Genomic DNA, 18,857 nt, shown 5'->3' on the forward strand with positions numbered 1-18,857 from the left:
TCATGGACATTGGGAGTGTGAGAGTGTGAATGTATTCTTGTCTGACGTAAGAATGTTAATGAACTGATTCTGTCATGAATGATGAGGTAAGAATAACAAAGTAATTACCCAGTGCTGTTAACTTTAAAATGATAGATTTTGCCAATATGCAAAATCTAGAACTTATTCCGGTTTTGAAGTGGCCACTTTATTAGGTACACCTGTACATTAATGCAAATATCTAATCAGCCAATCATGCAGCTGCAACTCAATGCATAAAAGCATGCGGGCATGGTCAAGAGGTTCAGTTATTGTTCAGAACAAACATCAGAAAGGAGAAGAATTGTGATCTAAGTGACTTTGACCATGAAATGATTGTTGGTGCCAAGTAGAGTGGCTTGAGTAACTCAGAAACTGCTGATCTCCTGGGTTTTTCACCCACAGCAGTCTCTAGAGTTTACAGATGTGAGAAACAAAAAAAAAATCCAGTTCTATGAATGAAAACGCCTTGTTAATGAGAGAGGTCAGAGGAGAATGGCCAGACTAGTTCAAACTGACAGGAAGGCGACAGTAACTCACATAACCACATGCTACAACAATGGTGTGCTGATGAGCATTTCTAAACGCACTTGTCGAACCTTGACGTGGATGGGGTACGGCAACAGAAAATCACATTGGGTTCCACTCCTGTACCTAATAAAGTGGCCACTGAGAGTAAAAGTACTTCAATACAAAATAAAAGTAATATTTTTGTTCAGTTCAGCACAATGTTTAAAATCAAGACAAACAAAATTCAACCGTGTAGGCAGAAGAGTTAATTTTAATATTTCCAGAACACAAGAACAACACCCACCTGAATAATTTTATATAAAAAAGCAAAAACCAGAGCTGCATTTGCATTTTTCTTTGTCATTGCTACCACTTGGTGTTCAAGGTTAAAGAAGTTAAGTTGTTAACCAGCAGATTGAACAGGTGAGCGGATATTTTTCAGTCATGATATCTAATCTATCTATCTATCTATTGGCCCTGAACTGTATGGAAATTTCTAAATGCCATTTTGTTACAACAAAATTCTGAATCAGGAATTAATTTGTTCCACTTCAGTTCGCTGTTATAGATCTTAAAAATTACAGGATTTCAATTTAAAACTGAACATAAATATAAGAAATTGGAGCAGGAGTAGACCATCTGGCCCATCGAGCCTACTCCACCATTCTAGCCATTGCCTCATCTCCACCTACCTGCCTTTTCCCTATAACTCTTAATTCCCCAACTATGCAAAAATCTATCCAACCTTGTCTTAAATATATTTGCTGAGGTAGCTTCCACTGCTTCATTGGGCAGAGAATTCCACAGATTCACCACTCTCTGGGAAAAGCAGTTCCTCGTCTCCATCCCAAATCTACTCCCCAGAATCTTGAGGCTATGTTCTTGAGATATAAACATACATCTGCTTATCATTTAAGTGCATCCAGTATAACAAGAATATTTTGTGATATACTGCTGTGAAATTATTGATGTGATTTTGTTGGATAAACATTTATCACATTCTGTAATGTTCTACTATTCATTGTTTCAATGTAAATGTAACATAATTCCTATGTTAAAATAGCAATCATAAGGAAATGTCCAAAAATTGGTTTAAGCATATAAGTAACATCTTGTATTGTTAAAATTTTGGGTTTTGAACAACAATTTTAAACTGGTCTTAATGTGTACCTAGGCATTCTCCTATTATATGCATGCCAACTACTTGCAAATCATCCAGTATTATACCCCATTCAAAATCAATATTGTCTATTAACTCCAACAGATAATGTTTGAGAACTAATTGTGTTCACAGGTATAAGAAAAAGGAGTTCTAACAGTCCACCTGCCCCAGTAGTAAAATTCTGCCCAGTTTCTCGTTTTATTTGCAATACTATGGCCCTTTATAGACAGACAAGACCCCACATCTTTCTCCAAGTGAATACAACATGCAAATTGCTGAAAACATCGAATGGAATTGAAAAAGGCCCATAATTTTGTTAACCTTAATGCAACTACAAAGGTATTACAAGTTATGTTTCCTCAGGTCAGGGCTACCATACCAGATTATATTGGTACAATAGGCCAAATAGCCTCTTCTTGCTTTGGCATCATGTTGGTAAACAAAATGGAGACAGCATGGTGGCGTAGTGGTTAGCATAACACTATTACAGCCCCAGCCACCCGGGCTCAATTCCCCGCTGTCCGTAAGGAGTTTGTGTGTTTTCTCCATGACCACATGGATTTCCTCCGGGAAGCTCTGGTTTTCTCCCACATTCCAAAGACATTTGGGTTGGCGGGTTAATAGATCACATGGGTGTTACAGTATTGGGCAGTGTGGGCTCATTGAGCTGGAAGCCAGATACAGCCTGTTACCGTGCTATATCTCTAAATAAAATCAAATAAACAACAGGAATCTCCAATCTCTTCCCAATCAAGGCTAACTATTACTCTTACATATTGCTCTGGATCACACAGATAACGTCTAAAGAAATCTGCCCCACCACTGGGCTTATTTTAAAGGATACAGTACAAGTTATTGTGCCTTATCCAGAGGAAATGAACTCGTCCGTGGATGAGGAATGGGGAGCTAGTCCCTTCATCCTCTTTCTGGGTCAGCACAGGTAGGAAGTAGTCAATCTCATTCATGTCCACATCACCCATGTAGTTCCTGCATATCAGAACCTGGCAAAAGAATATGTTAAATATAAGAACTCTGTAGTAAATGAACATAGCTGCTGAAGACCTTGTTTCACAATCTCAAGCATTTTCGACCAAGTAATTATTAGACATGAGAACTATTAGTTAGGGTGGCACAGTAGCATAGTGGTTAGCACAATGCTTTACAGTACCAGAGACACGGGTTCAATTCCTGCCACTGCCTGTAAGGAGTTTGCATGTTCTCCACATGACTACATGAGTTTCCCCCAGGTGCTTGTGTTTCCTCCCACAGTCCAAAGAGGTACCGGTTGGTAGGTTAATTGGTCATTGTAAATTGCCCTGTGATTAGGCTAGGAATAAATCAGGGGATTGTTGGGTGGTGCAGCTCGAAGCGCTGGAAGGGCCTATACCACACTATATCTCAATAAATAAATAAACTGATCCCCCTTAAAGGAGATGAATAGCAATGAAAATTAATGTCAGATATGATAGTTCCATTACATCACCACCTCATGTTCATTAGGGACTGTAAGTCATTGCATTCATTATGCTCTGTTAAGATGTAGCGCATTTGATCACAGCAGCTTCTACAGGGTCAACCAGAGGTGCTATTGTCTTTTATAAACATTTTTTTATGATTGCAAGGCCCTGCTGGACATTAAGAACTTAAAGTACTGCAGATGTACCCCATCAGCGATTTGCTCATTGGCAGAGAAACTGAAGGAGCTGGTCTACGTGTGGACTGTACTGTAGCCTGCGTCAGAGGAGTCGGAGTTGAACATTTTTAATTTAGAATATGCTGTAAGCACGATTCACTGATTTATTGACGGACGGCAGAGGCAAACAGCGAGGAAGCTGCATGGCCTCAGTTGTACAGAGGACTAGGCCCCAAGCCACGGTGTTACCTGTTAACAGATGCCCAGGCGAGAGGCGTCGGAGTTGGTGTGCTCCACCAGAGCTGGTGTGGCATGCCGCCCTGCTGGAGTTGGTACTACTCCCCCCCTAGTTTTCACTCAGCAGAAGACAAGCTATGTTATGTTATACTGCAGACTGCTGCAACATTCATGGCCTCAGGGTCTTGGACTATATTTTTTTCTGTGACTGTGTTTTACTGCCATCTTATATGTGCCTTGTGCTGTGTGTTTGACTTGGTACTGTGTTTTGCATCTTGGCCCCAGAGAAATGTTGTTTAGTTTGGCTGTATTCATGGGTATTTGTGTATGGTTGAATGACAATTGAACTTGGACTTGAAATTGCTAGTATTCATCAAGTATTTTTGCACCAAACATTGGACGCATTCCATTAGCATGAAACAAAATGAGTTTCAATAATTATTCAGGTCATGCACAAATCCACAGGGCAACAGTTTAATTGCTGATTTGGATGAGGTGATAACTAATGAATTCACTGAAAGAGCAGTTCATTTAGAGAAGCAGTTTTTGAAAATATTCCATTGAAACAAATAGTTTGCCTTTAGGAAAATGCAGATTTGGGGAAATGGGGTTGCAGAGAGGTCATGGGCTTCCCCAAATTTAGGGTGTGTACACTTGTACATAAATGCATAACGTACATTTAAGTTGCCCCTCCAAAAAGTCAAAAATTAATGTTGATCTTATTCTGGTGGGGATGAAAGATTCTATGAGAAAGATGTCATGTTCATGGCTAACAAGTTCAAAGTTCAAATTACATTTATTCTCAAAATATACATATGCTACCATATATTACCCTCAGATTCATGTTCTTGCAGGCATTTACAGAGAAAAAAGAAACACAATAGAACTTTACAAAAAAAATTGTACATAAACAGACAGGGACAGACAAACAACCAACTTAAGTAAGTCAAGGATGGTACTGATGTTAAAGAAAAGGCATACAGTGCTGTAATAAATTAAATATAAACCAGAGGATGTGGAAGTTATTGAAAACCATCAAAGAATGAATAAACAAAACGAGTGAATCTGCAGATGCTGGAAGTAGATAAAAACACAAAATGCTGGCAGAATTCAGCAGGCCAGACAGCATCTATGGGAGGAGGTAGTGACGACGTTTCGGGCCGAAACCCTTAGTGACGACGTTTCGGGCTGAAACCCTTAGTGACGACGTTTCGGGCTGAAACCCTTGAAGAAGGAGGCCGAAACCCTCCTGATGAAGGGTTTCGGCCCGAACCGTCGTCACTACCTCCTCCCATAGATGCTGTCTGGCCTGCTGAGTTCTGCCAGCATTTTGTGTTTTTAAAGAATGAATTAAAATTGGGCATCACAGGGTGTAGTGGTGTAGTGAATGCTATTACAGCTTGGGACATTCTGGAGTTTGGAATTCAATTCTAGCTCCATTCTATAAGAAGTCTCTGCATGTCCTCCCTGTGGTATGCATGGGTTTTCTCAGATCCTCCAGTTTCCTCCCACAGTCCAAAGACATACCAAGTAGGTTAATTGGTTATTGTAAGTTGTCCCATACACATAATGGATACTGCCCACCTCATCCACATTGACTAGTGGCCACCCCTCTGTACTAATGAGAGCAACGAAATTTGCCAGTGATACATAAATAGATGGTTACAGATAATCATGGGTTACAAACAAGTTCCATTTTACAAATATCTGCAAGTTGATTTTGTCCATAAAATACAAAAAAAGTCATTCATGAAGGTAATCACTACATCCACAGTATTGTAACGAATGGCATCATTATTAAGAAAGAACAAGTAATAAAAGTGCAAAGAGAGAAGAAACGAGTTCTGCCATTTGTAGGAATGAACACATATACCGGTAAGTATGTTTGTCTTTTGAATTTAGTTGTCTAATGGGGGACTTGTTTGCATGTCTGGACGTCCCTAAGTTGAGCATTTGCAACCTGAGTCAGCCTGTACTTACAGGTAAGATCTGGATAAGGTGGATGTTCACAGTCATTTTCTAGTTGAAAACTAGAAGGCACAGATACAAGAGGGGAGAGACACCTGAGAGATGCTAGTGAGTGCTCAGAATGAGTTGTGAGAAGTAGTAGTCAAGGTGAGTGCAATTGCAATATTTAAGAGGTACTTGGATAGGTACATGGAATGAACGGACTTAGAGGATTATGGCTGAATGCGGGAAATGCCCATTTCCATGCTGTATTTCATACTGTGTTCATAGAACATAGAAATCTACAGGCTCTTCCGCCCACAATGTTGTGCAGACCATGTAACCTACTCCAGAAACTGCCTAGAATTTCCCTACTGCATAGCCCTCTATTTTTCTATACTCCATATACTGATCTAAGAGTCTCTTGAAAAGACCACTGCCGCCAGAACCCATCATATTCCACGCACCCATCATTCTCTGTGTGGAAAAACCTACCCAACATTCCCCCTGTAACTACCTCCAAGCACCTTAAAATTATGCCCCCTTGTGTTAGCCATTTCTACCCTGGGGAAAAAGCCTCAGGCTATCCACATGACCAATGCCTCAGAATCAGGATCAGATTTAACATAATTAGCATATGTCATGAAAATTGTTAAATTTACATGCCTGAATGACTGAATTCCTGTCACACTCACCTCAAAAATAAGCAAATACTTTAAGAGGCTGTTCAATGATTACATCTGCAGTTTGCTACCACTCAAACTTGACCCCTTACAATTCACCTACTGACATAACCAATCGACAGACGACACAATAGCCACTGCTCTACATACCGTCCTTACACATCTGGAGAAGAACGATGCTTATGTGAGAATGCTGTTCTTGGACTACAGTTTAGCATTCAACACTAGTTCCATCCAGGCTCGACAAGAAGCTCAAAGACCTCAGACTTGACCCTGCCTTGTGCAATCGGTTCCTGGACTTCCTGTCAGATCACCAGTGGGTTGTAAGAATGGGCTCCCTCACCTCCAACCCTCTGACTCTCAATGCAGGAGCCCCTCAGGGCTGCGTACTGAGTCCCCTCCTTTACTCCCTATATACCCATTGTATTGCCACCCACAGCTCCAATCTGCTAATTAAATTTGCCGAAGACACTACATTGATTGGCCTTATCTCAAACAATAATGAGGTGGCCTACAGTGAAGAGGTCATCTCTCTGACACAGTGGTGTCAAGAAAACAACCTCTCCCTCAATGTCGCGAAAACAAACGAGCTGTTTGCGGATTACAGGAGGAATAGAGATGGGCTAACCCCTGTTGACATCAACGGATCTGAAGATAAGAGGGTGAACAGCTTCAAGTTCCTCAGCATACATATCACCAAGGACCTCACGTGGTTTGTACACACCAGCTGTGTGGTGAAAAAGGCACAACAGCGCCTCTTTTACCTCAGACGGTTGAGGAAGTTGGTATAGGCTCCCAAATCCTAAGATCCTTCTACAAGGGCACAACTGAGAACATCCTGACTGGCTGTATCTCTACCTGGTATGGGAATGGTACTTCCCTCAATCACAGGACTCTGCAGAGAGCGGTGCAGACAGCCCAGTGCAACTGTAGTAGTGAACTTCCCATGATTCAGGACATTTACAAGGACAGGTTTGTAAAAAGGGCCCGTAGGATCATTGGGGACCCAAGCCATCCCAACCACAGTCTAATCCAGCTGCTACCATCCGGGAAGTGGTACCGCAGCATAAAAGCCAGGAGCAACAGGCTCCACGTCAGCTTCTTCCACCAGGCCATCAGACTGATGAACTCACGCTGATTTGAGTGTTCCATTTATTATAAATTATTATAAATTACTATGACTGCACATTACACATTTAGACGGAGACGTGACGTAAAGATTTTTACTCCTCATGTATGTGAAGGACGTAAGAAATAAAGTCAATTCAATTCATTCAATTTAGTGTAATGAAATGCATGATAAATATAGAAAAACAAATAAGTCAGTATATACATGTATATTAAATAATTAAATTAAAAATAGTGCAAAAACAGAAATAATTTTAAAATATAGGTAGTGTTCATGGGTTCAGTGTCCATTCAGAAATCGGATGGCAGAGGGGAGGATGCTGTTCCTGAATCACTGTGTGTGTTTTCAGGTTTCTGTATCTCCTTCCTAATGGTAACAGAGTGAAGAGGGCATGTCCTGAGTGATGGGGATCCTTAATAATGGACACTGCCTACCTCATCCATTTGATTAGTGGCCACCCCTCTGCATTAATCCCATCTAACCCCAGCATTTGACAGGATCAGGCTATTGCAACATTCTGGAATGACACCTCAAATTCTCCAACGCTGTATCCTGTATCACTCCAATTTATGAAATCTTACCGTAGTTCTTGTAGAACTCATTTGAAACATCTTCCTGTCCTTTAGAGTCTCGTCATTATATTGCATTCACAATCATAACAACCAATACCTTCCAAATATGTACACTGTATAGCATCTATTTTGTTAGATTGTACATACTTGGAAAGCACTAGATGTTGTTAACATCCAACTTTATTAGCACATATACAATATATTCATAATAAAGTCAGAAAATGCAGGGAACCCTCAAAAAGTCAGGCAACATCTGTGAAGAAAGATGTAGGTTTCCATTTCAGGTCCATGGCCGTTCATCAAATGGCCAGCCATGTATTTCAGGCAATTTTATTTTTATTTCCAATTTCCAGCAATTGTGTATACAGCCTTAGCATTTAAGCATTAATGTAATAATTATTCAGCCAATTTATTATTTTTTTGTAATTGTGTAGATTCAAAGCTGTTTCCTCTATTTTCTCCCAGCTCCCCTCAATGTGATATAGTCTGTGAACAATGAATTCCTAACTTCCGTGTCATTTGTATATGTTAAAGGCAATTTGTTTTTGTTGAGTCCATGGAACCATAGAACACTACAGCACAGTACAGGCCCTTCAGCCCTCCATGTTGTGCTGACCCATATAATCCTTAAAACAGTACTAAACCCACACTACCCCAAAACCTTCCATTTTTCCTTCATCCATGTGCCTGTCCAAGAGGCTCTTAAATACCCCTAATGTTTTAGCCTCCACCACCATCCCTGGCAAGTCATTCCAGGCACTCACAAGCCTCTGTGTAAAAAAACTTACCCCTGATGTCTCCCCTAATCTTCCCTCCCTTAATTTTGTACATATGCCCTCTGGTGTTTGCTATTGGTGCCCTGGGAAACAGGTACTGACAATCCACCCTATCTATGCCTCTCATAATCTTGTAGACCTCTATCAAGTCCCCTCTCATTCTTCTACTCTCCAAAGAGAAAAGTCCCAGCTCTGCTAACCTTGCTTCATATGACTTGTTCTCCAATCCAGGCAACATCCTGGTAAATCTCCTCTGCACCCTCTCCATAGCTTCCACATCCTTCCCATAATGAGGTGACCAGTATTGAACACAATACAAAAGGTGTCATGGGACACCTCGCCATGCTTCTTTCTGACCTCACATTTCTAAACAATACTGACTACTTACTTGTTCATGTGCATTCCCTCAGGGCTTGTTTGCAATGCTAATGGAAAAATGTAAGGAAATTTCCATACATAGTCCTTAGCCAACTCCTCATGATCAGACTTTGCTACAAATACCATTTTATCTTCACATAGCAGTTTGATATGATGAACACAATCTGGAAGGCTTATCACAGAGTACACATCCAAATAAAGTTCGTCAGCTGGAGCCTTCGCTTTCTAAAGAAAACAAACTTGCTTTTATGTCACAGGCTAAGGGTGCGTCGAAGAACTAAATGTAAATTATATTTACTGCTGTGCATTCATGTGTGTTCAACCAAATGGTACCAAGCAATGAAAGGTTCACCATTCTGCTGTAGTGACATTGATGGAAGAATATCTGTAGAACGCCCCCGGTCTTCTACAAGAAACAGTTTAAGGTGACTATAATCATAAGAGAGTTTGAAATATTACCCAAAAAACTAATCTCTGGTCAAAGCAACACAACACCAGAACAGGACTGAAGCCTCAGCCTGTATTACACACCCAAGCTCCGGAGGAAGTCTTAGAACCCACACTAGACTCAGATACATTCATAATGTTATTCTGACATATAACACCCAAGGTCAAGCTAGCTAGATGCTATTTGTTCTGATTTCCATTTCTCTAAGGTCTGTAGCGTATTTATGAAGAAACAAAAAAAAAACTGAACGACAAAGGTTGGTGTCAAGAGACCTCAATCTAAAAAAGATGTGATCAAAACACTATTAGAAATTTACTTGAGCATGGATTTAATGATTTTAGTATTTCCATTACTTTCTGTTGTAAGTATCATAATAGGCTTAATGACTTTAATACCGTGTTTTTGAGCATTTCAAAAATCTAAACAATGCTAATCTTTATCAGTTGGGGGCTCCTATTTTAATTTACCAGGACTGGAAATTTGTTCACAACTTGGACTTTTCATGAAGTTTTATAGCAAATTCAGCCAACAGAGCCATTACTGTTTATATGGGAAATCTCAGCAGGGGTTTCTCAGGGCAGTGTCCTCGATTTAACTCTCAGATACAGCAAAAGGGGGTATACTTCTGATAATTGTGCCTTCATCACAAGGATTGCAAGGGTTCAAAGTTCATAGTTGAAAGTAGATTCATTATCAAAGAACTTATCACAAGAGATTCCAAGGAAGTGACTCAGTACCACATCTCAAGAGCAATTAGAACATAGGACAGTAACAGTACAGCACAGTACAGCCTCTTCAGCCCACAATGCTGTGCTGGCTCATATAAATATACTCTTTGATAAATCAAAACCTTCCCTGCTACACAGCCCATAACCCTCCAATTCCCTTACATCCCTATGCCTATCTACGAGTCTCTTAAGTGTCCTCATTGAATCAGCCTTTACCACTACCCCAGCAGTGTGTTCCAGACACCCACCATTTTCTGTGTAAAGAACCTTCCCCTGAAAGTTTAATTCCCTTAAACTTCCTTCTAATTAGCTTAAACATATATCCTCTGGTATTGGCTATTGTTGCCCTTGGAAAGAGCTGCCGGCTGTCCACTCTATCTATGCCTCTCGTAATATTATGCATCTCTATCAGGTCGCCTTGCATCTTCCATAACTCCAAAGTGAAAAGCCCAAGCTTGCTCAAACCTTCCCAAACTTTCCCCATAGGAAATGTTCTTTAATCATCCTGGTAAATCTCCTCTGAACCCTCTTTAAAGCTTCAAAAATGGGCATTAAGATATGGCCTTTCCACTCTTCACCTACATCCCCTACATTCTGTAAATGAAATGCTCCACAAGCCACTTCTCCTTTCACTCTCATATGTACTTTAAGTTATCTGTAGATGTGTTAATGATAGACGTATGGCTGGCTGTCCACATCACACACAATTTGACAATGAATTCCATTACCTTACCTACCTGTGAGAAAATCTGCTTTAATTTATTCTACATGCGGTATCAAACCTTCAATGTACATGTGACAAATAAAATTAATCTTTAAATCTGCAGTCCTCCGAAAGGATCACAACTATGGTGTAGGATTTGGAGGCTTGTGTGCCTCAATGACCTGGACAGCTATGTTGGCTGGAGTCAGGGCCTTGTGCTTTGGCTCTTGGTAGGGTTATCCACAGCTACAAGGTCAAAGGGTAAAGGCCAGACTAAGAGTGGTCCACCAGTCCTCCAGGTTTAGGGGTTCAGCTCAGGGCTAACAACTTTGACTGATCAAAAAAAATTGCTACAGAAACACACATACAGACAGAGACGGAGGATTTTCATTGCTGCCCTAATCGCCAGTGGTGTAACGGGCAGTAAGGAAGTACGTAAAATCTGCTGTGCCTCTTCATATTTTCCTCATCCATCACTTGAAGTAATTATTCCACAACCACCCTATATAATAATGCCTCTTTCACACCAGTGACCTCTATCTTACCTCCTCTTATTCTGCCCTTTCCAGAGAAAGGATCTTCAATCTGCTTAGCCCTACCAATGACATTTTTTAACTCTCTTGGTGTACAAACATGGATGGAAAGAATTTAATAAGCAGCCTAAACTGGTGGAGCACCTTACTGACCTCAGTTTGTGCCAATTTGGTGTAAGGGCCTGACCAAGATGTCCAATCCAAGCTAGCCCCATTTGCCAGCTTATGATCAATAACCTTCTAAACGTTTCCAATCGATGTACCTGCCCAACTTTATTTTTAGAGTTGTTATTGTATCCACCCTAATCACTTCCTCTGGCAGCTGATTCCACATGGATATTATCCTTTGTGTAAAGATGTTGTCCCTAAGTTGCTCTTAAATCTTTCTCCTCTCACTTTATACATGTGCCCTCTAGTTCTTGATTCCCCAACTCTGGGAAAAGGAATGAGTGCATTCACCCTATCTATGCTCCTCATGTTGTTATACACTTTAGTGGGAACACTTCTCAGACTCCAATGCTCTAAGTAAAAGACTGTACTTGTGCTGCAATATCTCCCTGTCTCAGGGCCCTCCATTCACTGTGAAAGTCCTATGTGGATTTGGCTTTCCAAAATGCTAAATCTTGGATTTATCCAAATTAAACTCCATTCACCATCCTTGGCCCACTTACACAATTAAGATCCTCCTGTAATTTTTGATAACCTTCTTCATGCGTCAGTTATTGTCATCATAGCAATTGTAAGCATGGATAGGGCAAAGGAAAAAGATCTACTGATTCTGGAGCTTCAAATTAACAAGAAGAAGCATAAAGCTAATAAATATTAGATTAAGACCCAATTAGCTTTATCCTACATGTAAGCTGGCATGGAGTCAATGACAACAGGGTGTTAAATATCGGGTTCAAAGATAGGTGTAAAAGAACGGAATTCAATTCATGGTTCACTGGTGCTTGTACTGGGAATAAAGGAAGCTGTTCATTTGGGTCAGACTACACCTTGTTGGGCTGGAACTATTGTCCATTAAAACTGAATATGTAAGATTGTAGATAATGTTTTAAACCTGATATTGTGGATGGTGGGGTAGCAAAGGGGAAGGTTCTGGGGAAGGGGAATTTAGGAGTTAAAGAGAAAGGGCAAGGCAATAGTGCAAGCTGGGAAAGTGACAAGAAGTAACAGAGCACATAAACACATGAGTATATCTCCAGTTAGAATCAAGGGGATATGATACAAAGATAAAGCTGAAGACATCTTATCTGAACATATGCAGCATCTGCAAAAAAAAAGATTAAAACACAGCACATAAATAAAAAGAATTTTTTTTCATACAATGCATTTACCTTTACAAATTGGCCAAAACTGGGAATTAAGTATTCCAGAAGACATAACTTTTAAAAGGACTGGGCAAGAGTTAAAAAAAAATGGCAGCCCTGATAAAATAACATAGGATAAACACAGCAAAGAGAAATCTTAGTTCAAAACAATCATTTATTACAATCAATTTGGATGTTGCTCATTAACAGTGGGAGAAATAAAACATAGGTGGGTGTTACCTACAGTATTCATATTGTAGTGGGTATAAATTGAGAAATCAAAGGCACACATTACAATGTTAATACAAGACATTGGTTAATGAAGAACATCAACCTACATATAGATGAAATAAGCAGTAATACTGTGGTGGATGAATTCAAGGAGTGTATAAGTAATTATTTTTGAGAATGGTATTCTGAGGAAACATCAAAGAAACAGGCATTTTTACATTTAGTATTGTTCATTGAAAGATCATTAGTTAATAATCTGGTGATTAAAGTCCTTCAGAGAAGAGTGATCACAATCTGACGGAATTTTATATTAAGATATTGAAAGATATCCAGTTCAATCTGATATCAGTGTCTCAATTTTGTAAACTAAGGAAACCACAATGGTAGAAGACATGACTTGGCGATGGCAAATAGAGAAACTAACTAAAAGATATAGTAGTAAATGACACAATTGTCACAGCCATGAATGATCAGGGATTTGTAAAAGATTGTACATCTCTTTTACTTAGGCCTTGATGGGAAGTCTAAAAGAAGTTGCAAAAGCTCATTGGTTCTTCATCTCAAAGGAGCTGGAACAGAAAGGGGTGTAAGTTATTTTGCCATCATTTGAAGTTGTGGTTAGGTCCTATTTTGAGCAATACATTCAGAGCTGGTCACTGCACATCAGGAACAATGTCATGAAATTTGTTGTTTTGTAGCAGCAGTACAGAGAAATACATAAAATGTACAAAGTTACAATAAGAATTGTATACTGTATATCTTTGAATAAGTAGTGCAGAAGAAAGCAAAAATGATGAAGTAGTGTTCATTGTCCATTCAGAAATCTGATGGCAGAGGGGAAGAATCTGTTACTAAACCATCGAGTGTGTGTCTTCAGGCTCCTGTACCTCCTACATGATAGGGGTCCTTATCTGTGGAATTCTCTGCCACAGGAAACAGTTGAGGCCAGTTCATTGGCTATATTTAAGAGGGAGTTAGATATGGCCCTTGTGACTAAAGGGATCAGGGAGTATGGAGAGAAAGCAGGTACAGGGTTCTGAGTTGGATGATCAGCCATGATCATACTGAATGGCGGTGCAGGCTCGAAGGGCCGAATGGCTTACCCCTGCACCTATTTTTCTATGTTTCTATGTTTATCGATGGATGCTGCCTTTTTGAGACATCACCTTTTGAAGATCTCCTCAGTGGTGGGGAGGTTAATGCCAAGCTTGCAAAACTTTGCAGCTCCCCTGCCAAAGGAGATACCACGTGATGAGAATCGGATCTGTTGTTGTTCCTTTCCACGCCTTGTGGTGCTCTGGGCGGCATTTTTGCCTTTGCTTTAGCATTTGCTCGTTTTTTTATGAGGTTGAGTTGCTAACTCAACGTTCAACCTAGCATGGATGGAAAGAGTGCAAGGGGCCAGTTCGGATTTGAACCTGAGACCACTCGCCTTGAAGTCCAGTGCTGATGCCACTGCACCACCGGCTGACATAATTGGATCTGTACCATTCAATAATTGATGTTCCACAGCATTTCGTTACACAGAGAAATAACAGATATTTGAATCTCTCCCCCCCTCACAAAAGCTTTTGTTGATGATAGTCAAATTATCATTTCAAAACCAAGAATGATTTATTTGGTTATAATATTTGGGATGACAGAATTGAACAGTCTATGTTCTTTGAGAAGAATGAAACATGTAGGATCAGTGGGGAGTATGAAAGATGGATATCAAGATGTTTTTACAAATGGGACAATCTTAAATGAGAGAACATAATTACACTACAGAACTAGGGTTGTGGACATTAAATCGTTGAGGGTATTTTAAGAGGAAGTAGCTACATCACAGAATTGAGATTTATGGTGAACTAGGAGCGGGGCAAACATAATCTCATTAAATGTTGGGGCAGGGTTGTGGACCCTTATGAACTGGAGAGAGGGATTCAATGGCTGCAGACTCTCCCTATCTGTCCCGCTTCACTAACCCTCATAACCAATCCAAAACTCCTTCTAACCTCTTACTTGCATCAGGATCTTGGCATAGCTGGGACCATTAGTCCAGGTGTACTCCTGTTTCAGGTCTCAGCACCACTGCTTCTTTGACAGACTCGTGCGGGTAGGAAATAGCAAAATATTGCAGAACAGAACCCATTCTGTATGGAGAAGACGAGCACACCCACTACTTTTCCTCCTTCCACCACCGGCCCCCTCCCCACCATTCTCGCCCAGAGAATCACCCCCCCCCCCCCCCCCACAACCCTGCCTTCAGAAAGTGACGGCAGCGGCGCAGATGGTTCGGGATTCGGGAAATGTAAACAGGTTTTACCTGTAGTAGGATTACAGGACAGCAATCCGTAGAGTGCTTAACATGCTCTACACTAATCTCAGGGCAAGAAACCCGCAGAATCTAACAGTGCGATCAGGGAAACCAAAAGCTGCAGTTTGCGACTTTGGAATGTATTTTTTGTTATTTTCCTTCTCTGGACACCGGCGAGACCCCAGAAACAATCAATCATCCGGACATCGCCGGGAGGCTGGGGAAAGACAAGCTGGGCCCCGAGAAACAGCCATGATAAGAACTAATCTCTATAATTGTAGCTTTACACTAAATTCCAGCCGTAACTTTTGCTCCATTTCACTGGAAAAGAACGCCCTCTTCGGAACTCCTTCGGAATGACCCAAACAAAGAGCTGCCGATCCATCAGAACCCGTTGCTGCAAACTTATTTCGCCTTGCAGCAGGAACGGGCAAAACTCGAGAGCAACTGACGCCGGCTCACCTGCGCTCTCAGGTGCAGGACCTGTTCCTCCCAACCTCTCTCCTCGCCGCCCAGTTGTTGCTGACAAACACAGCGGCGGGAGCGCGTCCCGGGGCCTTACCTTCCCCTTCAGGTCGAGCACGAAGACGGCCGAGGCTGACATGTCGCTTCAGAGCCGCTCGGAAGCCAAGTCCCCGCTCCCGCACGAGTTACTGCCGGCTCGCTGGGGTTGTCTTACTGGTTTCCGCATCCTCCGCGTCACGGACACTGATACCGGCAGCTCCGGAGCTCGTGGGAGCCAGCATGTTCCAGCAGTGGCACCCATCCATGCGGAAATATCCCAGACAACATGGGAGATGCACACATAGAGGGAGGCCTGCGTATACACAATGTACAGCTTCACAAACAGTCCGATATATCCGACCCTCCACGCGCTCGTGCTATGCCCGCCCTCACCTACCCTCCTCAGTCATCCGCGGCCTCACTGATGCCCTCATTGCATCACACTCCACCTCTCACTGCACCTCCCTCCCCTGCCTCTCGTCTGTCCGTCCTCTCGCTCACATCCCTGTTGACCCTCCTCCCTCTGAACACTGACCTTCCTCTCCTTGCCCCACCTTTCTGCTCCCTGATCCTCCGCCCCTCATTGACCCCCTCCTCCCTACTTCTCCTCCTCTCATTGACACTCTCCTCCCTACCACTCCTCTCCCCTCGCTGACCGTCTCCACTCAAACCCTCCTCCCCTTCCCTCACTGAGCCTCTCCTCCCTTCCCTCACTGACCACCTCCTCCCTATCCTTCCCTCACTGATCCTCCTCCCTACCCTCCACTCTTTCCCTCGCTGGCACTCTCCTCCTTACCCCACCTCCCTTTCCCTCACTGATCCTCTCTACCCTAACACCTCCTCCCCTTCTCTCAGCTTACCTCACTGACCCTCTCCTCCCCTTCCCTTACCTTACCTCACTGACCCCCTCCTCTCTAACCCTCCTCCCATTCCCTCACTGACGATCTCCGCTTTACACCTCTTCCCCCTTCCCTCAGAGACCCTCTCCTCCCTATTCCCTCCCCTCACTGACCATCCTCTCTATTCTCCACCCCTTCCTTCACTGACCCTCCTCCCTCACTCAATGATCTCCCTACCATCCTCCCCTTCCCTCACAGATCCTCTGCTGCCTACACACTACTCTTTTCTTCATGGACCCTCTCCTCCCTACCCCTCTGTCCTTTCCCTCACTGACCCTCTGCACCCTACACCTCCTACCCTGTCCACGCACTTCACTGACCCTCCCCTTCCCTCACTGACCCTCTCCTCCCTAACCCTCTACACTTACTGACCCCCTCCTCTATCCTCCATTTTCCTCACTGATCCTCTCCTCCTTTCCATCCTACCCTTCCTTCATTGACTCTCTCCTCCCTATTCCCCTTCACTTTCATCTCTGACCCTCTCTTCCTTACACATTCCCTTCTGTCTCTGACCTCCTCCCCTTCCTCGCTGACGTACCTCCACTCCTCTCTGACCCTCCTCCCTCACTGACCTCCCCTTAACTCTGACCCTCTCCTCCAATCCCCTCACTGACCTACTCATGACCATCCCCTTCCCTCACTGACCCTCTATTCCCTACCATCTTGCTCTAACTGACCCTCTCTATCCATAACTACTTCCCTCTCTAGCCCTCTCCTCTCTACCCTCCTCCATTTCCCTCACTGACCTTCTCCTCCCGACCATCCTCCCCTCAATGATCTCCTCTCTATCCTCCACTCCTCTCATTGATCCTCTTCTCATGACAACTGACCCTCTCCTCCCCTTCCTTCAATTACCCTCTTCTCCTTACCCTCCTCCACCCCTCACTGAGCCTCCCTTCCCTACCTTCCTCCCTCACCTCACTGACCCTCCCACCTACCGCTTCTTCCATTCCCTCACTGTCCTCCTCCCCTTCCCTAGCTGAGCCTCTTATCCCTACCCTCCTCCACTGTCCTCACTAACCCTCCCTCCATTCCCCTTTCCTGTCTACCTCTCCTCCCCTTCCGTTAGTGTCTCTCTCCCTATCTCCGCCCATTACCTCACTAAACCTCTTCTCCATACCTTCCACTCCTTCCCTCACTGACTCTCTTCTCCCTACCTTCCTCCCCTCACTGTCCTCCCTACCAATCCTCCCCTCACAGTGAGCCTCTCTCCCTATCTTTCTGCCTCTTAGCTCACTAAACCCTTCCTCACTCTCCTCCTCCACTTCCCTCAGTGAGCCTCGCCTCTCTACCATCCTCCCCTCACTGACCCTCTCCTCTCTATCCTCCACTCCTTCCTCACAGACCTTCTCCTCCCTACCCTCCTCCAATTCCCTCACTGGCCTCTCCTCTCTACCTCTCCTTCAATTCCCTCACTGGCCTTCTCCTCCCTACCCTCCTCCACTTTCCTCACTGACCCTCTCCTCCATTGCCTCTGACTGACCCATTCCTCCCTACCTCTCCTTCCCTTCTGTTAAGTGAGCCTCTCTCCCTATCTCTCCACCCCTTCCCTCACTAAACCTCTCCTTCTTACCCTCCTCCCCTTCCCTCACTGATCCTCTCCCTACCATCCTCCCCTCACTGAACCCCTCCTCTGTATCTTCCAATCCATCCCTCACTGACCCTTTCCTTCCTACCTTTTCTCCCCTTCTCAGTGTTCCTCTCTCCCTGTCTTTCTGCAGAACATTGTGCAGTTATCTGAGAAAGTCCCCACTTCTGACCTTATGACTGAAGGAAGGTTATTGATGAAACAGCTGAAGATGGTTGGTCCCAGGACACTTCCCTGAGGAATTCCTGCAGTGATGTCCTGAGGATGAGATGTCTGACCTCCAACCACCACAACCAACTTCCTTTGTGCCAGGTATGATTCCAACCAGCAGAGGTTTTCCTGCTAATTCCTATTGACTCAATTTTAGCTAGGGCACCTTGACGCCTTACTCAGTCAAATGCTGCCTTGATGTTGAGTGCTATCACTCTCACCTCAACTCTGGATGTGAGAAGAACCCTGTGCAGGGTCAACCCACGGAAGGCTGCTGGACTGGACAACATTCCTGGTAGAGTGCTCAGAGGATGTGCACACCAGCATCTTCAACATCTCCCTGAGCAACGCCACCATTC

At 43.1% G+C, this 18,857-nt stretch overlaps 1 protein-coding gene across 1 annotated transcript in view; it reads right to left on the reverse strand.

The window, feature by feature from the left end:
- Window positions 1-16,314, reverse strand: part of LOC140736825 (AP-1 complex subunit mu-1-like) — a 41,957-nt gene extending 25,643 nt beyond the window's left edge. Inside the window, exons 1-4 of the mRNA XM_073062770.1 lie at window positions 16,199-16,314; window positions 15,860-16,114; window positions 2,535-2,691; window positions 833-900 (exon numbers count right to left, since the gene is read on the reverse strand). Of these exons, the coding sequence (XP_072918871.1) occupies window positions 833-900; window positions 2,535-2,691; window positions 15,860-15,901 (267 nt within the window). The 5' untranslated portion in view covers window positions 15,902-16,114; window positions 16,199-16,314. The remainder of the gene's footprint in view (window positions 1-832; window positions 901-2,534; window positions 2,692-15,859; window positions 16,115-16,198) is intronic.
- Between the last annotated feature and the right edge of the window lie 2,543 nt (window positions 16,315-18,857).

This window comes from Hemitrygon akajei, chromosome 12 (genome assembly GCF_048418815.1).
Source record: "Hemitrygon akajei chromosome 12, sHemAka1.3, whole genome shotgun sequence".
Classification (NCBI taxonomy): domain Eukaryota; kingdom Metazoa; phylum Chordata; class Chondrichthyes; order Myliobatiformes; family Dasyatidae; genus Hemitrygon; species Hemitrygon akajei.